General features: G+C 37.1%; 3 protein-coding genes and 1 pseudogene across 6 annotated transcripts; 3 read left to right on the top strand and 1 right to left on the bottom strand.

Annotated features, from left to right (window-relative positions):
• Window positions 1–1,367: 1,367 nt before the first annotated feature.
• Window positions 1,368–5,716, bottom strand: LOC145218588 (H(+)/Cl(-) exchange transporter 6-like). Of its 3 annotated transcripts, none has more exons than XM_080085996.1 (8): window positions 5,492–5,716; window positions 5,076–5,141; window positions 4,756–4,836; window positions 4,114–4,180; window positions 3,944–4,053; window positions 3,289–3,415; window positions 2,894–3,025; window positions 1,368–2,225 (listed from the first exon to the last, which is right to left on the bottom strand). In XM_080085996.1, the coding sequence occupies exons 1-8, from the start codon at window positions 5,600–5,602 to the stop codon at window positions 2,179–2,181; spliced, it is 741 nt and encodes a 246-aa protein (XP_079942122.1). In that variant the 5' UTR covers window positions 5,603–5,716; the 3' UTR covers window positions 1,368–2,178. The 3 variants fall into 3 exon arrangements, with proteins under 3 accessions (XP_079942122.1, XP_079942123.1, XP_079942124.1); XM_080085998.1 differs by lacking the exon at window positions 1,368–2,225 and adding an exon at window positions 3,088–3,172 and having other exon boundaries at window positions 2,960–3,025; XM_080085997.1 differs by lacking the exon at window positions 1,368–2,225 and having other exon boundaries at window positions 2,958–3,172.
• A 5,468-nt stretch (window positions 5,717–11,184) lies between these two features.
• LOC145219983 (NACHT, LRR and PYD domains-containing protein 12-like) lies at window positions 11,185–16,285 on the top strand (annotated as a pseudogene). The gene is made up of 7 exons (XR_013857931.1): window positions 11,185–11,206; window positions 11,280–11,321; window positions 11,752–13,050; window positions 13,417–13,669; window positions 14,100–14,356; window positions 14,935–15,126; window positions 15,642–16,285. The product of XR_013857931.1 is annotated as an NACHT, LRR and PYD domains-containing protein 12-like (transcript).
• Window positions 16,286–17,024: 739 nt separating this feature from the next.
• Window positions 17,025–20,818, top strand: LOC145217808 (metalloendopeptidase OMA1, mitochondrial-like). The gene is made up of 4 exons (XM_080085143.1): window positions 17,025–17,929; window positions 18,482–18,745; window positions 19,226–19,434; window positions 19,929–20,818. The coding sequence occupies exons 1-4, from the start codon at window positions 17,174–17,176 to the stop codon at window positions 20,251–20,253; spliced, it is 1,554 nt and encodes a 517-aa protein (XP_079941269.1). The 5' UTR covers window positions 17,025–17,173; the 3' UTR covers window positions 20,254–20,818.
• LOC145217809 (sperm-associated antigen 7 homolog) lies at window positions 20,277–24,332 on the top strand. Its single transcript, XM_080085144.1, has 6 exons — window positions 20,277–20,918; window positions 21,369–21,525; window positions 22,041–22,103; window positions 22,609–22,720; window positions 23,462–23,612; window positions 24,007–24,332. Exons 1-6 carry the CDS (start codon window positions 20,837–20,839, stop codon window positions 24,108–24,110), a joined length of 669 nt encoding a protein of 222 aa, XP_079941270.1. The 5' UTR covers window positions 20,277–20,836; the 3' UTR covers window positions 24,111–24,332.
• Window positions 24,333–24,413: the final 81 nt, after the last annotated feature.

Genomic DNA, 24,413 nt, shown 5'->3' with positions numbered 1-24,413 from the left:
ATGGGTCCCCACATGCGTGTTTTTGCGGATTTACAGTAAACAAATGTTGCGGTGATTTTTTAATTCTTAAGAACAAATTTTTAGAAAGCATTAACCCAACAATAAAAAAATTTTGTTTGTATTTTTTTGCACTTTTATTGTCGTATAATTACAAAAACAATAAAAAAGAACGAAACAAATACTTTCAATTTAATCTCTTGCTTTGACCCAGATATTGTCGTCCAAGGTCGGGTTTTAAACACAATTTTTTTCTAGAAAGCTGTAACAGTTGTGTTACAGACAATTAAAAAGCGATTTGCTGCAAGTGTATACATAACTTTTCATTTAACTTTGTTTCGCAAAACGAGTTTTTCATTTAACTTTGTTTCGCAAACGAGTACCATTGACCTGTAGTAACCTTTAGGGTGTACACACCAAACGACTGTTTGACCTTTTGACACCGTTTTCAATAGCACGCCGTCCTTGGTGTTCAACAACACCGTTTGACCTAATATATACATGCCTTGAGTATTTGATTCAAAAAAAAAAAACGCTACGTTATGACGAAAGAAAGTTCTGAACTGTGTTAGTAATACCTACTAATTGACCTTAAGTAACCCGTGGTCATGCAGCGGCCAACCTGACACTGAGCATTTAAAAAAAACTTTTATCTTGCAAAAAAGTCAAGTTTATTTTTTCATATTTAGTTTGTTTAACAAAGTTTTGCTTGACATATACGAAACCGAAGCACGCTTATTAGGTTTAAATCGCGTCATATGTGTGAAACCTTTGCCAAAACTGAAAATGTGAGTGATAACTTAATAAAACGACATAGCATTGCTGAAACGACGTCTCGTAAAACGTCTGTCCAACGTCAAGCTGAGCCCTCCCGCTCTGCCCTATTATTCGTAAACGTACTCTCTTGGGACTTCTGCCTACCATGTCTTTCTTGACCAAATGAGCGTTAGACACATTTACGTTTCGGGGGCCTGTGGGTGTGTCGCTGGGTCATTCGGGGTCAAACTTCAGGTGGACCAAGTGCAGATTTATATCTAACATATGTCCAAATTTCAATAAATTTGAAGCACTCTTTCTTTACTAAACGAGCGTTACAAACTAGCGTTAAAAATTTTACGTTTCGGGGGCCTGTGGGTGAACCGCTGGGTAATTTGGGGTCAAACTTCTGGTGGACCAAGTTTGGATTAATATCTAACATATGTCCAATTTTCAATAAATTTGAAGCACGCTTTCTTCACTAAACGAGCGCTACAAACCAGCGTTAAAAATTTTACGTTTCGGGGGCCTGTGGGTGAACCGCTGGGTAATTTGGGGTCAAACTTCAGGTGGACCAAGTTTGGATTAATATCTAACATATGTCGAAATTTGAATAAATTTGAAGCACTCTTTCTTGACCAAATGCGTCTCACAAACCAGCGTTAGACAGAAAAAAGAAAAAAAAAAAAAGAAAAAAAAATACGGACAAAAACAATATGTGTCCCCTTCAGGGAAGGGGACCCATAATAACTTAAACCAGCAGAAACGAGGTACAATACAAAACACAATAGCAAGTTGGAAATCAAGAAACACATTAAAACTGTTGCAGTGGTATAAAAAATTACAGCTAAAAATACAACTGTTAAAAAATCTGACTTGTAAATGAGATAGTAGTGTACAAAAATCAATGTTAGTTGGCTTCATTTTGTAAATTTAACCTGTTCAAAAGTGCACAACCTTAAGCTCATGCAAAATATGTTACTATTACGATTGTGACATGTACTTTCCAAAGTCAGAGTTGTATTTTAAACATTATCAAGTGAGAATCATAATAATTTTCAAACTGCCAATTTTTTAAACAGCTGTAAATTCTTGTTAAGCAGCATAACAATTTTGTTACTTTAACAATGGTTCCCAACCTTTTTTGTCCTGTGCACCCTTTTAGTCGATATTTAAATCTAATTCCCCCTACAAATAGTTGCTCATATATGTAAGACAACCAATAACACATAGCAACCAGTAAGAGATTATTATTGTGACACAAATTCCCCCCTACAAATTACAGAATTCCCCCTGGTTGGGAACCAATGCATGTTAATAATAAGGCAGAATCAGAAATTTTTTAACTGCACAACCTGGATACTACAAAAGTTGTTTCAAGATATGACAGTGTTTCGTGCATGATTCATCTTCTTACTGATCTCTTCAATGTAATGATGTGTCAAATTGTGGCGTGTTATTATGCCAAGAACCTGGAAAAAAGTTGGGTTTGTTTTAATAAGTCAAAAAACACATAGCGAAACAATTCAACAACTGCAAATAGCCCCATAATAAAGTCCAAATAGTGGAGGGCACAATCACCAAACAAATTGCAAACCAGTGGTGGGATTCAGCTGGTTCGCACTGGTTCTATGGAACCGTCTCACGAAATTTAATGAGATCAGCGAACCGGTTAGCATTACTGGTTGCTGCCAATGGACTTTTTGTAACCGACTGAAAAATATGACTTTTGTGATAAAACCGGCTGACAAACAATTTTAATCCCACCACTGGTTGCAACTACACCGCCATACAAAGCTGTTGTCCCAGTGAACATTAAACTCAATTAGTAGATTAGACAAAAACAAAGTTTGCAGGTAATGGACCACTACATAAGATTTCTGGGCACTCTGGCAAGAGGGGAGTATACTTGAGTTTCACAAAGTTTTTCGGCCCAGTTACAAGGTTAAGTTTAATTTAATCAGTTAAAGTAAACTTGTTTAGCCGTACACATAAACTACTTGAATATTTGACAACAATAGCTCTTTACCTCTCCTGTGCTGTTAACAACAGGCAAATGCCTCAATCCCATCGTTCGAAACAAGTTGAACACTTACCAGGGATTTTTAGGTGTGTTACCATGCAAACAGCAGAAACTCACCGGAATGATGAAACAATTGCTTGATGGCAGTTTCCTGTGGATTGTAGAACAACATTGCCAAATCGTTGTACGAGTTGTTGGGACATAGAAATCTCTGCACCTCGTCAGCAGTCGAGGCATTCATGTCGATGTCTGAATGGAAAGGAGTTACAGGTTGCCATGGTGATATATTGGCAAACAAAATATTCAGGAACCATTTTCTTGCAATCTCCGATAAAGAGAGGGCTTAAGTAGGCGACAAGAGTGGTTGCCATGCCAACAAACAAGGCTTCAAGCAGTCTGCAACAAAACAAATAAACTGGAACATTTAAAAAAACATGTGCTGTTGTGGTTGATGGCAGGTAAATTTGCGATTTGGCAATTAAAATTCACAAACATAGTTTTAAACAACATACCACCGGAGACACTGAAGAGCACACCAACTGCTTTGCAAACCAGGGTCCGGAATCTTGTAACATTTCTCACTTTTACTCCGTTTAGGTAACACTTGATTTCAGAGATGCCAGAACCTGCAGCTAGCGGCTATAATAATAAAATTATAAAAACCATTTTCTAGCTTTTCTTAAAATTCACTCTGTTTTATAACAAGCTACCGACCTCAACCAAGTATCCCAATGCATTATGACAGCCATAGATGTACTCATAAAATACAGGTGTGATTTGTTACAAAGTGTGTGTATAATTGCATATGTATCATTACAATACATTTTTGTGTTTTATTGAAAAAGGCCACTGTACATTTGAAGTTGTTAGCTCAACTTTATATTTCAAGAGTAAACCAGTTCAATAAGCCACTGCATGAGTTCTGAAGAGTGCACAGGAGGATGCAAGTTTGAAAAACACTAATATACGGGACTTTAATGGGGCCCACATAGATTGTTTTTGTTGTCATGTTACACTGTAACAAATTTTTCGATAGTGCGGCCCTGGGCCTACTAAAAATTTTGTTTTTGGCCTTGACACCTTTTATCTAGATGACTTTTTATAAGGCCCACAGAGCCATCTTCCCCAGGGTAATAAGCTACATATAAATAGAAAACTGTAACTAACTTCACCGTATACGACGAGAAATGCTGCAATTCCGACAAACAAAAGGTTGAAAGCGAGAAGGACAAATAATGCTTGCGGAACACATGACCAGTGTGGGCAGTCAACCATAACTGAAATAAAGAAATATATTCATGAATATACCCGAACAAAATTCGAAGCTACAAACTTACAATTGTTGACTGTTGATAATTTCAGGTGGGTCAACAACTTGATGATACTGTCAATGAAAAATGCCACCTGGAAAAACAAACATTATTAAGAAAGCTATTGTGAAATTTGCAACAAAAGAACATATGCTGTACAAACATAATCTAGTCAACTGTGATGAAGTTTATTCTATAGAAACCACTTGATTTTAGTGATGGGGCGATACCAGGTATTAAAGCGAGTACCGATACCAAGTACCACATGTATATACCTTCGATACCGAGTACTTAAGTGTAGTGTTGTACTTAGTTGTATATCACTGGCCAATTTATCTGCCATGGTCGTGGTACAGGTGTGCACACGCACATGCCGAAAAATGTAATCTCCACGTGATAGCGAAAAAGATATACGTAACCTGGCGGAACTTTTTTTCAAATTTTGTGCTGTCTGAAGCAAATATTGGCATAAAGTTGACTGTATTGTTATGGTGTAAATCGACCTTCGGTAATCGCACGTTGGTATCGAAAACTGAGACAAAATATTCGATAACGAGTATTGATACCACTGAAATCGTTCGATACCGAGTACCGGGTACCGGGTACCCGTCCCATCACTACTTGATTTGAATCAAAGCAATAGTTTTATTCAAACCTTAACCAACTTACCAGTGCAGTTAGGATTCCAATAATAAAGATTGAAAACCAGCTTAATATTTCTTTCTTAACATCATAACGAATGCCTCGATTCTAAAACAATATAAGCAAAAATTACACACCTGTTTCTTCATAAGTGTAATGTCATAACACTACAGGAATCAGCCTGTGTGACAGGGATCTGCCTTCACTTATCAAACATGCAAAATACTCAATGAAGAGTGGCAGACAATCAGTGTCAGAGTAATCTTTCATATACATAACAGAAATATTTTTTTGCCTATTTAGATGGCACTGTTGTTTCATCTTTTTACACAAAAAATACATATTACCTGCTGTGAAATTTGTTGTACTAATTCCCTGTATGGCCGATTATAACATTTGTCATAATCCAAACTCTGTAAAAGAAAATAAGTGAACACAATATTGATCAAATGTGTTATCACTTGGTATTTATTCATTAAATAGATTGACGGAAAACATGCCGACACTATATTGGCATTAAAACATTACTTACAGCCTAATTTGCCCAAACAACTAAAAAGTCAATTATTATTGATTTGAAACTACACGAAGATCAGACAAATGTAATTCATTACCAATAAATTGAGAAAATCAAAACATACACAATCTATGTTGGCTTTATATATGTTATGTTACAAAAAACAGAAGGTATCCAAACAGCTACAAATCAAATATATAATATTCTGACAAATGCAATTTATTACAAATAAATTGAGCTTATAACCTCATAATCCTTGCAATGGTCGACATGGTGCGATGAGAGAAGGGATTCATTGTCTCTTTCATCATGATTCGTTGAATCATGAAGACAGCACGGCAACGGACATTTAGGCATTCTTCTGGTTGCAATGTATTGCGAATGCAGGATCCTTATCTCTTTTAAGCACTGATCATCAGTATTTAGCAAAACTAACCAAACAAATTGCAATCAAATTATTTCTACAACATGTCTGCTGAAAGCCCAAAACCGATAGAAGTCAAGCTAAGTTCAAGGCATTTGAAGCATTTTCAAATATTTCAGGTAGAATTTTTACTACTTACAAACACACAATGATGGATAAGTTTCAAAACTGTGCGTGTGACAGTTTTCTGGCTTAAACATTAGTTTGCAATTTGCACAAACAGACACGTTTTATTTTAAACCTTCTCACTTAGTATTAAGAAGCATCTGTTCTACACACAATTGCATAAGTTTGCATTTATTATTTTACACGATATTATTTACTAATGGGAGTTATTTACAACCCTTCCAAACCTTTGCAAAACTTTGCGATTGTAAACAATAAAAAATCACATTTTTGCACATGGGCAGTCATGCATGAGATGTAGCGGTCATTCAACCGTAAAATCACTTCCGGTTACAATCACAACTTGAGAAATCTAATTTTATTGCGCGTACAATACAATCCTTCAGTTTTTAATCATTTGCAGTGTTTCAAATACAACCATCGACTCTTTTTTACCCTTTTTATTTCTTTTTTTGTGTGCCATTTTTTGTAAACTTGTTAATGCTGCACCCTTTTTATCGGCGCCTAAAACTACCCAACAGAGTTTCGTACTGTGGTTTCTTTTCCTGTTGAACCCCACCCTTCCTCTTATGCCAACTTTCCACAAGCAAACATTGGTAAATGGTAAAGCACGTATATTTGTCTACCTAAAGTAATTAATACAAATTAGCCATCACCTGAGTATTTTGACGTACACAGTCTTGGGAAAAACATGCTTGCTAGACCAGTTGGTTTCAGCGACGTACTTCGCATCAGGGCTACCACTCTAGATATTTTATAGCTAGATCTAGATAGTTTTGGTTAAGCCTAGATGTAAAATTTGGTATCTAGATGATGGCTATAAAATCTAGATAGTGTTTTTAACGTTTGTAAAGACCATATATGGCACCAGCGTCACATCACGTGACATCCGCATCATAGGAATCGTATAGGAACAGTACATTGAGTACACGCCTACAAACGTTCTACACAGATAACCACAAAAGCTTCAACGTTGTAATGTTATAACTGTAACAGAAAAAATAGAGTGATGAAAAGGAAGAAGTAGGCTAAGCTTCTTTAGCATCAAATATAGAGCAATTTATATCAAAAACCTTCATATGCGTTGTTGTTTTGCTAATATATTACATTAAATTGGATTATTTTATGTTTAGATATATTTTTGGAGGTTTTGTTTTTCAATCTAGATGATTTAGATATTTTTGGAGGTCAAACTAGATTATTTCATTCAAACCAAAGTGGCAGCCCTGCTCCGCATGTATAGTGTTTTAAGACTACAGCATGAGGCGTGAAATTTGTCGGAGTTAAAATAAAACAATTTAAGTTGGTATTATGCATATCACCTGACCACAAAAAGAAATCACAGAATTGCTGCTGGTTTATTTTTGCCCCAAATTAATGTACCCGACTGGGGTCGCCTAAGCCCTTAGGCGCGGTTCCTAACTCGTTTTAGGCAAAGGACCGCTAGCCCCAATAAATAAACTCATGGGCCACTTTTTGGTGAGAAACAATACACCCAATTTTAATTTAGAGCCTACTAATTTTATCAAGGGGCCTCGGCACAAGAAAGATTGGGAACCGCTGGATTAACCTAATATCGTGTCAGTAGTTCTACATGAGTGGAAATAAACTTGATTTTGCGTTTGTTAGCCCTATGAATTAATCAATTATGCAAACAAAACGAAATACTGCGTGCCAAGAAAGAAAAGTGGGAAGATTTGTTGAATAAGTGAATTAACACAAAGAAGTTAAAACTGTAGAAATGGGAAATGGGAATATAAAAAAGTGAATACAAAATAGTAGCTGTTCCTGTTAACAAGCAAATATTTACCATAGTAAGGAGAAACCTCTTGTGCCATTACAATATTTGCATACAACGATAGTCCAACAAAACCAGTACATCTCACGCGAGTATATCTAAACATTGAGACACATAATTGTTTCTCAAATCGAAACGTTTTGTAAATATTTTTTTAACATCGAAACGTGTTTATTATTGACTATCGGGGCTTGTTTGTGGGAATTGAAGGAACTCCTTTTTTACAATCAAGTCTTATGCAGGTTTTATTTTTTTGTGCCAATCGTCTTTCGTCAGTTTCAGTCATAGCAAAATATATCCGAGTACTGCAATGCACCAATGTGACCCCAAATTCAGCCTAAAATTGGAACAAGTTGAAAAAAAACCTAGGCCTTGTGTCGTGACAATGATCATTGATTGGGAGGTCAAATGAGATAACAGTGGCCATTGTTGGCAAGTGCACGGTTTAACAAATTGCACGGTTATCGAGCATTCCGAGTTTCCGACATTCGAGCCCGACCTAAAAAGTTGAAGCCCAAAAGCCTAATCGTTTTTAAGAAGCCCGTTTTGGCCCAAAAGTTTGATTGGCAGAAACACACTCACTATTAAAAGAAATACACACACTACGGAGAATAATAGACTGACAATTCTGTACAAACACACAAAACGCATTGGTTTTATTACCAACATAAGGGCACGCTCTATGCCTATGGTCACAAGCATTGGGGTAGTTTGAATGATGCCTGCCCACTGTGACGTAACAACTGAAGTACTTCCGCTCAGAAAGTGAGAGTTTGGTTCCCCTTTTAACGTAGCATTGTGGCGACCACGCGAAAACCAGTTTATTATACGATTTGCTTTCTTAAAGTGCGCCAACATGGTTTATGTAGTGGAGCTGAAATAATCTTTAATAAGTCTTGAGCTATATGCTTATAAAGCTGAACTAAGTAACTAAACAACTGACATTAGCTCTTGCGAAACGTTTGATTAATAAAGCAGGTCGCTTTTTAGTCTATTTGGGCCGTTATTTTCTTTTAGACAAATGATGTTCCAAGCTGAAATAACCTTAACTAGCTTTATGACGTCATATTTCTATTACGTCATAAAGAATGTAACTCTGTGCGCACGAATATGATGTCATAGAAGAATTGCCGCAACATTTTTTAGATACTCAATTCGTTTCGCAAGTTTCAGTTTTAGGGGTTGAATTTAAACTAAAAATGGAATGAGCCGTAATCGCAGTTTGCATTGATAAGTTGATCGGCCAGTATGACGTTGAAGTAGAGACACAAGTTTTGCCTCAACTTATATTTAGCTGCAATATTAGGTTTGCTTGGCAGAGCATCTTTGCAGCCAGCTGTGAATCATAAGGGAAACTTTAAGGACGGGGAAATATATTGTGGCGTCATAGTGCTCGGTCTAGTGCAACAATGGTTAATGTGGCGCAACAAACATGGAAGGGGAGTGACAATAGACGGGAGGTTGTATTTGATGTGAGTCTTAAAACTAGCGATGTACCGAATCGGCTAAATTTCGATTCGGCCGAAACCGAATATTCGGCGGTTTTGCCGAATAAATTCGGCCGAATCAACCGAATCATTTATGACGTCCCGCGAAGTCGTACGCTTCGCGTTTGACGTGAAAAAAAATGTTTATCTACCAGGCAGCCAGTGCAAAACAGTTGTGTTTCGTCCTTATTTCAGTTCTGTGGGGTTTAAAATTGCCTTAAGCATGATTGGCAACCTGCCAATGAATTACTAATGTTTTTGACTACCGTGGGAAAAACGATAATGTGTTGAAAAAGATAAACATTGACGCAATTTTCGTTATGTTTGGGCTTTTGAAAGATTGCGTGGACCTTAATAAGCAGAAAAGACACGTTTAACGCTTTAAATTTGTGTTCGTAAAAGATTCGGTTTCGGTCGAATCGCAACAAATTATTCGGCCGAAACCGAATCTTTGCAAAAATGATCGATTCGGCCGAATAAATTCGGCAAACCGAATATTCGGTACATCTCTACTTAAAACCACCCAGAAAAGTGCTTTCAAAAATTAAAAAAAAATTAGTTCAAATTAACTTGCGGTATTATGTGATACAAGCTACTGTTGTAAAGATTTTTTATACTTTGCTAGGCTTAAATGAGGACTTAGCCATTAAGCTTAGCAGAGCAGAATTCACATGGTCTGTTTCTGTTTACATGAGGCAGCCACAACATGTAGTCAGCACTATTATGGAGGTGGAAGCGGTTATTGTCGCTCAAACCAAAGACACGTTGTTGCGCCTCTCGCCCACACAAACACCGTCGTGTTATTCATAACATCAGCACGTGACACTCTCCTTCCGATGCGTTGTCGCGTAGCCATGGGAACGTCCCCCGATATAAACTGAGTATTGATTCGCGCTCGCATTCAAGGAAATACCGTAAACACACATTGGGGAAATTCCGCATTTTGAAACGCGACAGATGGACTTTGTTTTCTTTATTCAGGATCTTCGCTTGTGTGATGTCACAATATAAACGCGCTACTATCTCTTTTACTGTCGAATTACTGAGTAAAGGAAATTGGTTTGGTGGTTTCTCAAACAGTTGAGATCAGAAGGAAACGGTTTCTCAGTTTTCTGGATTAAAAATGTTGTTTTTTTTGCTTTATTTTGTGTTAAATATTTAGATGCAGTTGCAAAACTGTAATCTTGTTTTCTGCCGAATATGCGTTTATGGTGGTGTTTCAGTTTCGGCTGGAACTGTTCAGAAAATTTGGCCGAAACCAAACTTTTTTGTTGTGTGAAACTAAAGTTCAAAAATTTTTAGCAACCGACCAATTTAAATGCAACAAATTAAATAAAGTTTTCTAAAAAACTGCTTTTTTTTACAAACATATAAATAAAAACAATATTATAGGGTTTGTACAGCTTACACTCCATAAAAGGTATTTGCGGAAGTCATAAACGAGTTAACGAGAAAACCGATGTAATCTTTGGTTTCGGAAGCTTTTTAAGGCAGGTTCGGTGTTTACGTTCACAAGCATAATAGCGAAAATGTAAAGAATGAATAAAAGCGTGTTTGTTTCGCTTGGTGAAAGAAAATATAGCGTCACAAACTAAAACAATCACCAAGACGAAAAATAGCAGCGTTGAAACGTTAGGTTATGTATAGCGCAAAACAACGGAGGGCACAATTGGTGTAGATCATGACTGAACGCGCTACAGCTACACCGTATTGTAAAGCGTTATGTGACTGGGGCTCATAAAAACGAAAAGTGCGCACATTGTGAGTAAAACACGACTTGAGGGAGGCGGAACATTAGTGGGACCAGTCAATGGGGCTATAGAAGTCAAAGGCCCGTATCAGGAAAGAGGAAAAGAAATGTTAGATAATTTCAAGCCCCTAATGAAAGGACTTTTTTATTAGGAGTGTCAAAGGCAGACTTAAATTAAGTTGATTTATGACGTCATTGATGAGTAATTGTGACGTGAACAAATTTAAATTATTTACACATGTTGTTATAATTAGCAAAATGTCGTAACCTGGCATTGTGACGTAATGCGCATCCGGAGCAGTGCAGGCATCTGATCCGAACTAGCAGAGAATGAACAGGAACGAAAACCACGCAATGCATGCCGACAATGTTGTCTGTAAGTTGAAATAACAACCAGTTGATTGTCACAAGACAGTTAATGTTTGTGATTTCAACTTTTATTTCCACAGTTGGTGACCAAATCCACATCCACCCGGTGGCGCCCCCACCAGGTACGTCACGTTGCTAACGGTAACAGGAAAAACTTTTTCATTGTAGCCACAATTTACCAAAAATAAGAATTCATTTATATCATTAAAATAATGCTTTTATTTTCTTTAAGCCAGGGCTTTTCAAACTGTGGGTCGCGACCCAAAGAAATATAGTTTTTGGGTCGCGAAACATTATGCGTTATTATGTCACGATAAATGGTATATACGTGCGTAAAATTATTGTTTAAACATCATTCATGTGTATACGCATATACCCATCAAGGTGTGACATAAAAATTTCTTTTCTAAAATGGGGTCGCACAGCAAGAAAGTTTGAAATCCTGTTTTAAGCAACAATTTGGGAAGATTTGTTGATTAAAACCTTGGCATTTCCCGCATAAACTTAAGACTGTTCAAAAATCGGTTTCGCATTGATATGATTTCTATATAGCTCCACGCAACGATGACAAAGTTCGCGCAGATTTGTTGAATCTTCTCCGGAACAACAGAGAGGAGAGACTCCAGATCCGCTTGCCCGGAGTGAACAGGAACGATGTGCCCGAAAAAAATCCGGTCATGAACCAAATCCTCTTCTACACCGGTGAAGCGCAGCCCCAAAACGAGGAGTACAATCCACGTTCTCGTCCCACCCTTGCCAGTCTCGGCCCCCTACTGCCACATGAGCTGTTCAGTGAGCGAGAGGGGAGAGTCCCTCGTGTTGTAGGGGTACTGGGTGAAGCTGGGGCGGGGAAATCAACCATCAGCAGAAGGCTCTGTGACGCAACAGACAAGATTATCCTCCACGCCAACTTCATGAACATGGATTACAACTATGACGTCACAATCGCTGAGATATTGTTGAGTAAGCGATACAATTGTGACGACAGAGCCACTACGGAGTTTTTCGATTGGATTGAAAGGCATCAGGAAGAATGCAGGTTGATTCTGGACGGATACGACCAGGCCAGCTGGCAAAATTTAGACAACCCTCCCAACATCAACCCACGTAACAAAGCCGCTATTGACGTCATAATGGGCAATCTCTTCAACGCGGGAATCCTCCCCAAGATCCAACTATTGTTGACGTCACGTCCGCACGCGATGCTCGGACTTCCGGTACACCTCCAGCCTGATCGAGTCGTCATGCTCAACGGATTTTCTCCTGGTGATGCGGAAGAGCTCTTTATCCATCTAGTGGGGGATTCTGGAGCAGATCAATGGCAGCGACTTCAACGTAGAGCACCTCAACTTCCATTCATGTGCGCCAACCCAGCTATGCTCGTCTACATATCCGCCGCATGCTGTGAAGGAGGCAATGACGTAACCAGTATTACGTCAGTGCTGCAGAAAGTCTTGAGGGGGGTGCAGAGGTCGGTGGGTCGGGCTCCGATTCCGGTCGAAGAGTTGATGTCCAAAGTTGAGGTGATCGCTTACAAAGCCACCAGAAGAGGAACGGTACTCATCACTGAAAATAATCTCAGAGAAGTGGAACTTGAAATTGCGGACGTCCAGGACATCACCATAGTCCTTCCAGCCGGATTCCACAATGTTCTCATGTTTGATGGTGAATACAAGCTTTACTTCAACCATCAAACCCTCCAAGAGTTCTTCTCATCCAAGTATGCAGTGAGTGAAAAGATGGATCTCGCCACATTCAAATATTTCGTAAAGGACGACTTGTTTGAGTTTCATTGGACGATGGTTCGACGCTTCGCTGCTGCTTTGCTTATCAACAGCGCCTTCAATGCAAGTAAATACCTTTTAGTCTCTTTATAGATCAACAACAGATATCATCATAAAAATCATATGTGCCACAAAGTTATCTCACAAACATTATGATATAAACCGTAAGCATAGATGCGCCTGCAAAACAGTATAACACTGCACTAAGTTGGTCAGGTTTCATACCAAATCTCTTAAAGTACAATTCTTACACCTGTTAATTCTTAAACACTTAACCAAATCTATTTTACCACATACTATATCCAATAAATGCCAAATACAAGTGACTTATTTAAAATATGCCAACAAATACTTGACTGATCCAGCATCAAAGCTACATTCTTGTGCCTGGTGTTCCTATTAAATAATACCGAACAATTTTGTTTACTTCCAGGTAATGAAGCTGTGAGGCTGACCCTTCGCCCATCGTTAAAAAGGAGACTCAGTGGACCATTGCAGCGCATGGGAATCAGCAATGTCTGTGGTAAGAACAGAAGGGTTTGTTAAATTTACGAGGCCAACATACAGCATGATTTGTTCCTCAGATGACAAGGAAAAAAGGATCTGCTTTTTAAAGAAGTTCCTCAAGACTTTTGCCGAGACGGGCATTGCTCTGAGCACCGCAGATGAACAAGAAAGAAAGAAAAGTTTGTATATTATTTGTTCTGCCCGAATTTGGTCAAACCTACCACTACAAACATATTTTCAAACTGTAGTCTGTCTTTTGGAAATATGCTTCGCAAGTTTAAGTTTTTATTAACTAGAACATTATGTATGTACAATATTAGCAAAGCTATTGGTACCTAAATCCTTGTCAGTAGCAATTGAAGATACTTGTGGTTCTCATTTTTGTGTTTAAGAAGATGAATAGATGGCTTAGCAGCGCAACTAGAAACTTCATTGCCATCATACTTTGTCTTTTTGTTGCTTTATACTTCTTTGAAATGACAAGAACCATAATAACCCAATACATCTATGTGGCACTACAGCATCTTAAGGCCGCCCAAACTAAAAAAACAAAAACTAATTTGCTATAACACTGACTTTATGCAACTATAAATTGTTATTTTATTAAAGAGCGGCAGTTATTCATTGATCTGCTTTTGGATGTGCGCGAATGTGACAATGAAGAAGTAACCCGAGCGATTGCTGAATGTTTTCCGAGCCAGGTGATTTTAGAACAAACACCCTTTACTGCAAGTGAAGCACATGCTTTTGCATTCGTCCTTCGACATGTAACAAAAAGAATTGAATACATGGATCTGCGATACTGCAACCTTACAACACATCAATTCGAACTCATCTGTTCAGGAATTGTTGAAATGGACTCAGTGGTTAGTGATGCAGGTGTTATAATAATTTTACACTATGGTGAAAATAACGGCCCAAACAGACGTAAAAAGCGACATGCTTTATTGTTCAAACGTTTCGGCAAATGCTCATGCCATCATCAGTCATGGCATGAGCATTTGCCGAAACGTTTGAACAATAAAGCATGTCGCGTTTTATGTCTATTTGGGCCGTTATTTTCACCATTAAAGTTATGAACAGATCCGTATATAGTGTTCCAATTTTACACTAAGATTAGTAAAATAGTGTTTTAGGATTGGTTTAGTATGAAGTTGATAGCTAATGTGTGTAACAGTGAACAACTAATATTGTTTATGTATAGCATGTTGGATGAATGGGTTGTATTTGTTTGTTTATGGTGTAAAATAAAATAGAGTTATTGTACATTTTTTTTCAAATTGGTATTGAATCAGTGGCTGATTTTTACCCAAAATTAATTTAAACCAACCACATTCAAATACTACTGTATTACTACTGTAGATGTTAGCATTTTTCAAGCAATCAAAATTACAACTTAAACTAAACTTCACTGGTGGATTTTTTATACTTACATTTCCCCCAGGTTGATGATGTCAACTTCCACAACAACTCTTTGGACACTGATGGCGCCAGAGTGGTGGCCAGTATTTTACCGAAGGTTGGAAGGTTTTTCCGAATGGGAGATGCATTTATCGAAGCTGGTGGAATGAGACGAAATGTAAACGAGGATGAAAGAGCTGTCATACAGGCAGAACTAGATCGAATCCAAAATCCTGTAAGTGTCAGATTTAGGCTTCTTGTTGACAGTGTACAAATTTGATTATATTCTATTTTGTTATAACTCTCCTAGTCATTCAAATTCACAAGCAAAATAGTTATGTGTAAATGTATAATGCCAATAAATGATAAGTCGCAGACAGTCCACACTGTTTTGACCCAAAAATCTCATCAGTGCCGCTGGTGACAAGGCATTGGCCGTATTGGCTAGTGCAGCCACCCCATTTCAATTTGTTGGGAGTAAGAGGCTGAAACCCATACGTCTCTATCGTGTGCGATGCCACAACTGGTCATAAACCACGGAGATAACTAGCTTACAATGGCCAAGCAATTGCTTGGGAATGAAAGTTATGCCACATGTGAAAACAGTACACACATTCAACTTAGATGGTAATAAAGTGAATAAGGCCAGCGAATAAAGGTGTGAGTAATAACTTGTCTAACTTATTTTCTCTCAATACAATAAAAAAAGCAATAAAGTAAAACATATTTACAACAAAACTTACATCATAGAGGCTTGCAGTTTGTGTTGGAGGCCCACGAGATGTTATGCAAGCCCATCCAGTGACACAGAGATAAGGCAAAACTGCAGTGGATACCAGAAGTATATCATGCATTGTGCCTTTGTAGTTTATACAGTGGCCAGCAGTTGTCACTGAGAGTTGAATTTATTTTGCACTGGACTATTCTCTAATGTCAGTATAAATATGGTGGGATTCAATTTTTTTGCCAGCTGTTTCAATCACAAAAGTCATATTTTTCAGTCGGTCCTGTTACAAAAAGTCTATTGAAAGTAACCAGCAATGCTAACCGTTCCGCTGATCTCATAAAATTTTGTGAGACGTTTCTATAGAACTGGTGGGAACCAGCTGAATCCCACCAATGTTTGTTTACATTCGCAAATCTTGCCTATCTTGACAATTTAGTAGTTAAACTGAGCTAGGGGCTTTTTTTCTTGCCAAACAGTCATGTTTTGCTCACCGAAAAGCACAACAAAAACTGTCAATTAGTCTGCTGGCCACATGTGTAAATTATTTCCACTTTATTTCTGTATTTCAGCATAATAACTGTGACTTGCACTAAACTAGAATAGTAGGCAAAATTATGTGTACATGATGTTTTAAATTATTCATTAACTGCATAAAATGCAAGCGTTATCGCACGAATGTCTGATTTTTCATTTTTTGTGTTTTAATTTCAAACTAAACTATGTTAACTGCTAAGAAATACTTCAAAATCACAGCTGCAACATTACGTCAACATATTCAATATAAAACGTACTTGCCACTCGTTGCTTCTAAAGACTCATTGTAGTCAGTAGTGCAGTATTTTACCGTGATAAGTTCAATGTTTCATACACAATTTTTCTACTGTTTATTTTTTACGTAGCGTAAATAAAAAAAAACTGACAAAGTTTGCAAATTGTATCCTTTAGGTATTTCAACCTGTTATGAAATGTGAATGTGATTATACCAAAGATTTAAGACAAAACAGTGTTTATTTTTGCGAACTTTAGAAACTTGAAACTCGCGCGGTTGTCAACAAACAAATCACGTGGGACGTTCTTAGGATAAGTCAAAGTACTAAAAATATTTGCGAATCTAAAAATCCTACTTTAACAACTCCATTGTAACAACAAAACAACCCAACGGAACATCACAGATTTATGTAAATTAAACATAAAAATTCCTACGCTGGTAAAAACTTTATTTCAGTATTGTCTTGTAAAACAATAAATTCAAATTATGAGTCTTCTTAAGCCATTTTACAGTGCAAATAAAACCAGTCAATGTAATGTGAAATTTTCACAAGAAGTACTACGTAATTTACATTTTTTAAATGCATTAAAAGACTTATAAATTGTAAAATGCTATTTTACCATTTTTATGTCACTGTACCTGACTGCAGAAACGGGGAATACCCTGTATGTGGACGTTGGATTTGCTCTTCTATTGTTATTTCCTTGTAAATAAAAACAATCTTATCAGACTTTTCAGCAGCTTACAGTCCGTTTATATTTGTGTCTGTATTGTTATTGCAAAAGAATGTCTAGACTTTGTTTCGCTCTCTTTTCCAAAGCAAAGAATTCCAGTAATCTTCTTTATGATGGAAATCAATTTGGAAACCGGTTTACAAACACATCGAGACTTTTTTTGAGACCAAACTATGTCAGAAATCATCGACCAAACGTCGTTTTGTTTCGTACGAGTCCCAGAAGCTCAATTAACCCAATATTTGCATTGCTACTGAAAACGAAAGGCATTAAAGTGCTTAAAGGTGTTTCTATTGTGTTTGGTCGGTCGTTTCGAAAATGGCATGACAAGTTACCAAAAGAAATGCAAGAACAGCTGACAAGGCATAGGATTTCGTTGAGTTTTCTTTCTTTTACTTTGGTGTACATCGGTTATTATTCATACATGCATTTCGACACTTGTCCACTGACCGGCAGAAAAAGGTGGATTTCATTTACCAAGGATCAAATTCTTGCCCTTTCCGAGATGAATTACCAACAACTGGTAAATGAATACGAGAGCAAAATTGTCAACAGAGATTCAGAATTGTTTCAAAAATGTCAAACCATCGTAAACACCTTGGTGAGCCGGAACTCTGACATGGACTTGGTGAAAAACATCAAATGGAACTTGAATGTTGTCAATGACGACTCAGTGAACAATGCTTTTGTTTTGCCAAGTGGTGAGATATTCGTGTTCACTGGAATTTTAAAGTTGCTGGACAGTTGGGAGGAATTGGCTGTAATCATCGGCCATGAGATGTCCCACGCTCTGCTTGGCCATGTGCAGGTAAGTTATGTTTAAAGCCACAGCCTTGCCAGGCATCCTTTCTTGGTCTAAAGTTTATTTAAAAAGGGGTAGGTGACACGGTGACCACAGAGTCTTCCGCACATTCTTCTTTTTTTTTTAGTTTTTTAACTTGAAATATTTTGTGCGAAATAGACTTACTTACTTACTAAAATGGATGGTACAAAACACTACATGGTACCACTTGGATTGCATGTGAGCATTTATGCCCTTTGAACCAAACCATATTGTTATTGGTCTGACTTTGCATGTCTGTATCCACAGGTTCACTTGTCAAAGGAGGCTGCTTACAGTTTAAATCAACTTGTTTGCTTCAATCAGTAATTCCAGTTGTCTGCTTTAAACTATGTTTACATCAGTTGTCCTTATTTTTCACTTACCCTCTTTAAACAAATTTGTAGGGCCCTACTTGGTTGCGTAATTACCCCACTTTATGATTTGTCCACAACCCAAAGTTACTCTATACATAAAGTTAACATAACAATCACTTTGATGCATGTAAGGAGAAAATTTATAACTTCCCATTTTTTACAGGAGCAACAAAGCTTCCTGGCTTTCGGGGAAATCCTTATGGTTCCCGTTTTATCATTCATCTGGTTTTTGTTCGAGGACTTTGCAGCTTTCATCGTGTATTCGATTCAACAATTAATTTATCCTCTTATATTTGAGGTTGGGTTCAATTTGCCGTTTAGCAGAAAACTTGAAGTTGAGGCTGACGAAGTCGGTTTGACGCTCGCAGCAAAAGCTTGTTACGATCCGAGGTGGAGCGTTCTACTGTGGGACAAAATGGCTTTGAAGGTAATTTTCCATGAAAACATTTTCCATGAAAGCTCGCAAAAATTTTAAATCCTTTTTGTGTTGCTATTTAGACACTAAAGATGCTTGCATAAGCGAACTATATTTGTTCTATATAAGATAGCTAACTGATTTAAGCATTGATGCAAATGTTTCCAAACTTGCAACTTGCAATAAATTGGCCTTTAAGATCCTTGCTTTATCCAAGTGCACATCCAAGAAATTGAACAAACAAACAAATTTAAGTATAAAACTCAGAGATTTGAACCAATAAACTCTTGTATAGCTGATTGATAGTTTGATAAAATGTTTGAACATAGTTTTACAAAATGTCAAATTGTTTTTGGATGTAAAGTATATTCTTTTATATTGCACTTCTCTGGGCTTTTTTATGTCATTGGAAATGTTTTGAAAGTCTAAGAACTTCCTCTTTGTACAAAAGTATTATAACCATGATTGTACTGAGTTGACAATTGTTTTTAGGAAGCTTGTGATCAATTTGCCGGAGAAACTGTCGGCGAAATGGAATATATTTCAACGCATCCGAGCCATGAGAGAAGAGCTTTTCTTCTGGAGGAAAAACTTCCAGATGCAACAATAACAAGGATCAAATGCAAATGCCCCGAACTTTCCAAAACTGAAAATCCACTTGAGAAGGCCCACAGTCTGAGAAAACTCACAGTTAACATCAGGTAAGGCCAATTTAATTTTTCTGTTCAACAGGGTTCTCAACATGGAGTGATCACCCCAAAACAGGATAGTTGACATTTTTCAAAGAGTGATTTAGTTCAATGACATCATAATCTTTCTATGCTGTCATAGTTGCTAATTTAAGTATTTGTAGAAGGTTTAAAGAGTAATTTTATCTTAATGGGGTACAAAAGTCAAGAACCACTCCTGTAAAAAGTCTCATAAAGTTTTTGGATCAGGGTTTAAATGACTTTTACTCAATTGCCCCGAAATGCAAACTGACAATGGATATATAAGCTATTGCTGCCAGGCATAGTATCAAGTTTACAGAGCTCTTCTGGCAAATGTATTTTTATTCAGGGTAAAAAAACTGATGAAGACGACCTGTATAGGACGTCGAAACGTCGGAATAAAAATACTTGCCAGAAAAGCTCTATAAACTTGACAATAACTTTATTGTTGCAAACAGCCGACATATTACCAAAATGTTTTTCAGAGAGCGAGTCAGAATTCGAACAGAAATAGTTTCCTTGGAAAAGAAATTAGCCGAGCACTCGACCACTGAAGAGGAACAAACTTTGAAACATCTCAAGTTAAAACACCAAAAACTCGAAAAAGAATTTGAGGGGATGACTTTGAAAAATGTGGAGCAGAAAGTCACGGACAAACAAAACATTTTGGATTCGTGGATGAGAAACTTTAAGGGATTCTTCAAAACCAGCTCGTTTAAATCTTTTCCAAGTTTAGGAAATGAAACTGAATTGACATCTGTGCTGGGACAATGCAAAAGTCCTGCAACTAATATAAGTTTAATTAAGTAAATCAAGTGTTGGAATAAAACACCATAACCTAACAAGGTTATCCAGTGTGCTCAGGAATGTTTCTTGACCCCTATTGCATTTGTCTACCAGTGACTTGTAGATTTGACAACAAAACAGTTTAATTCTGGTCATCCAGCAGGTCCTGTTTAAAACCAAAGCTGTTTTTTTATTCTTAATGCAATGGTCTACCTGTTTCAGTCCACCTTAAGATAATTCGTGATTCTACTTAAACACTCTGGTGTTAGGCATGTTATTGTATCCATGAGAAAATCATTTCATTGTTGTTTATTCTGACTGAATGGACTTGTAATGTTTGTCATAAGAAATGAGAAAGGCTGTAGGAAGAATTTTTACGTTTTCCTGCAAAGAAAATTTAAACTGTGGTGCCATTAGCCGATATCGTCCTACTTTTTTGTCATTTTCGGTCCAGCCTCTCAACTATGCAAACATACAAAGTGATGCATCACTGTTTTTATTTGTTCATCGCATTTAAATTAGGTTGTGCCAATTGAGTTTTATTATTCCACAGTGTAGATCATTACTTGTTTGTCAATCTTGTTCCAGATTTGTTAATTAAGTAGAAATGGCCGATTTGCTCGGCTCAATCCTCGGTTCGATGCAAAAACCTCCAACTGCATCAGAAGAGGAACGAAAGAAGGCTAAAGGTTAAAAACATTTTACTAGATTAAGTTTGTCCGACTTTTTTTGCCATGAAATGTTTCATTGATTTGGATGAAACTTACACAGCGGGTAGAAATAATGATGAAGATTTGCATTCAGCTTTGTTGGTCTTCGTAACTGATGTTTTTCCGTTGTTACCAAATTAAGTATTTTGTCTTACAACAAGAAACAATACAATAAACACATTTACCCATTGTAATTTGCATATTAAGGTGCTCAAGATATTTTAAATAGTATATATGTGAAAAAGAACATTAAATGTACATTGCATCAAAGAGCAAGGTGGTCTAAATAATATTAGCATTGCAATAAAAATATGCCGCATTATTGGTGGAGTAAAAAACAGCTTGCAACCAAATAAGTTTGATACACACTTTATTAGGTTTGTGGACTATGCCATAAAACTTTATGCAAAGCTTCCTAATTTGTTTCAGCTCATCAAGAGAAATTAAAGAAACTTCAAAAAGTGGAACGGGAGCAAAAAGAGAAATTCCGCGTTGAAGTTGAAAAGACAATTTCAGATTTTGCTCGCGATTCATCCAAGACACGACATCGATTGAAAGCGATGAACAAACTGCAGAGGACCATTGTGTGAGAATGTGTGGTAAAAAATTGTGTTCGGTTTTGTTTGTAAAATTTTCTATCATTTACTGCCACAAATTGTTAGGATAATAGGCCTACTGAAAATTAAGCATATTTGAGGTTATTAGTTGCAGATAATGCAAGTATGCAACCTAAACCGTAACTGCAGTTAAAAATGGAAAGTAGTTTGTTATGAGATACTTTAAAACAAATGTGGCAACCTTTTGCATATATGGGGCAAAGTAGCAGTAATATTATGGAGGCAGGCAGGAATGATGCTTAAACATAACTTAAAGGCAACTGTAACATGCAGTGTTTAATTTGAAACTCCCTGGTACATGAAAGGATATGACACAGATTTTCCACAAGCTGATCAAAAAAAATATAAGTTGCATATGGCCCATGGGCAGAAGGTTGCCCCCTTGCTTTTAAAGAATAAAAAGCAATTGTTGTTGATCACATAAAATATGTTCATGGTATTCAACTTCATGTGTGAAAATTTAATGCCACTGTTTGTCATTCAGACACGAGATAGCTGAAATAGCAGGCATCACTTCACAAGCGTTCGGAGTAGAAGATAATGACAGGTAAAAACAAAAAGATCATTTGTGTGGCAAGTTGTTATGGAATTGATTTTTTTTGCGAACAATACCAAATCTAAAGTTGTTTAGAAAACTAAATAGGGAAATATAACTTATGTATACTGCATTATAAACCTTGTTTAATATACAACTGTGACCACTTAAACAAAACATAACCTACTGCAAACAAAAAATACCAAAGTTGTTTGTAAAAATGGGTAAACTTAAATTGTCAGATAACCAGCTGTACTGTATTATAAGTCTTGTTTTAAAACAAAATTAAACAATCAGACTTGGCTCAAAGTACCTGCTGTTTGTAAACATACAAAAGTTGTTTGTAAACTAAAAAGGTAATAATATAACTTAAATTGTCATATAACTAGTAGTATAACTGTATTATGAATCTTTTTTCATAAATAACTGTGACAACTTAAACGATCAGGCTTGAGTTGAAGTACCTGCTGGTAGAAACCTGGTAAAGATCAAATGGAGGTTGTTGTTTATGTTTCAGATATGTGATGTTGTTTAAAAAAGAAGACCCACCAACTGAAGATGAAATAAATGCTTACAAACACGGGGAGGAATGGAATAAAGAAACGCAGGAAAAAGTCAAACAACAAAAAGTATAAGACAATCTGCACAACACACTGAATACAAAATATGCCAATACCAGGATAAGTATCAAACAGTGCATGCCACTGTAAGGTCTTATTAGTGCAGCTGGTAATAATATATACTATGCAGGTGACCAGCCTCTAGCACTTGTCTTGTCATCACCTGCACTGACGAGACCTTATAGGCCGAAACAGTTGGCATTGTGACAAGACATGCTAGACAGGTATACCAGGCTTTAGAAATTTCTGTGGTTTGTCACCATTTGCACTGATAAAACCTTAAGAGGCCAAAACAGTTGCCACAGCAAAACATGGTAGATACAAAATATGCCCTTACAATGATAAAGTAACTGCACAGTGCATGTTGTTGTAAGGACTTATTATTGCTACTTGTGTTGACATGTAAGGTCTTATCAATGTGGCTTGTGGTAAGACATGCTATACAGGTATACTTATAGCACTTCCTATGTCTTGTCACCAGCTGCACTGATGAGACCTTATAGGCTGAAACAGTTGGCACTGTCTGTACCACAACTAGGTACACCAGGACAACTTTATGTTCAGTGGTGGGATTCAGCCGGTTCTGTAGAACTGTCTCACGAAATTTTATGAGATCAGCGAACCGGTTAGCATTACTGGTGACTGTCAATGGACTTTTTGTAACAGAACCGGCGGAAAATATGACTTTTGTGATAGAACCGGCTGACAAAAAAGGTTTCAATCCCACCACAACCTTATGTTGTATTTTAGATTGTTGAGGTTGAGGAAAGCAAACATACAAAGTCCAACGACGTCAGTGAGCCAATGTCAAACTACAAGGACAAATACAACCACCTGATTGGAACCTCGGCAGCTAAAGACGCAGCACGACGAACAGAAGCAAACAAAACTTTTGGAATGGGTAAGTGCTTGTCACACAAATTGTCTTTGCTGCAAGAGTCCCACAACTGAACACATACAGTCAAGCCAATCATGTGCAGTTAATGTCATTAATTCTAGATTATGTTTGTGCAGTCAATATGTTTATTGACGCTGGGCAAATTTTTCACATGCTTTCATTAAAAGGTAGCAAAAAACTTGCCTTATATATCTTGTTGTCGGATTAGGATTTATTGATTAACTAAGAAGTAGTGGCTGGATTAGATAACTTTGGAATTAATCTAACCAATACTTATCTTAGAAAGAAGGTGATTGGCTGTAAAGATGTAATATTATGTTCCACAGAAGCTAAAAATATCTTGGACATTGCTGATTCAACTGTAACAAATTTCTAATTGTGCTTTCTGTTGTTTCAGTTCCGAGCACAAACAAGCGCGACCAGAGATCCATCGAAGAAACTTTAAACCAAATCCGTGCCAAAAAGCGTCAAAAAGTTTCAGATGAAGAGCCATCGTCATGACAACCAACGATGTCACAAACCTAATGCAGCATAATTCTGGAATTCACGAGATTATTTCAAAGCGACTGTGATTTCCTGAACACTTTTTCTGGATCATTTATAAAACAGCACAAATTATCAAATGCAGATCTTTTTTATGGCAACTGCACCAAAAGCCATACAAAGCATTTTTCATATTGTTGATTGGTTCATGTTTTGTAATAAACACACTTAAAAAAATTCGCTCTCTCTGACTGTTTTCTTGCACTAAACCAGTGATTCTCAACTTGTTTCGGGCCATGGACCACCGGCCCAGTTAGAATA

This window comes from Phallusia mammillata, chromosome 3 (genome assembly GCF_965637545.1).
Source record: "Phallusia mammillata chromosome 3, kaPhaMamm4.hap1.1, whole genome shotgun sequence".
Classification (NCBI taxonomy): domain Eukaryota; kingdom Metazoa; phylum Chordata; class Ascidiacea; order Phlebobranchia; family Ascidiidae; genus Phallusia; species Phallusia mammillata.
The sequence above is the reverse complement of the archived record's forward strand: the minus strand, read 5'-3'. Positions and strand labels throughout refer to the sequence as shown.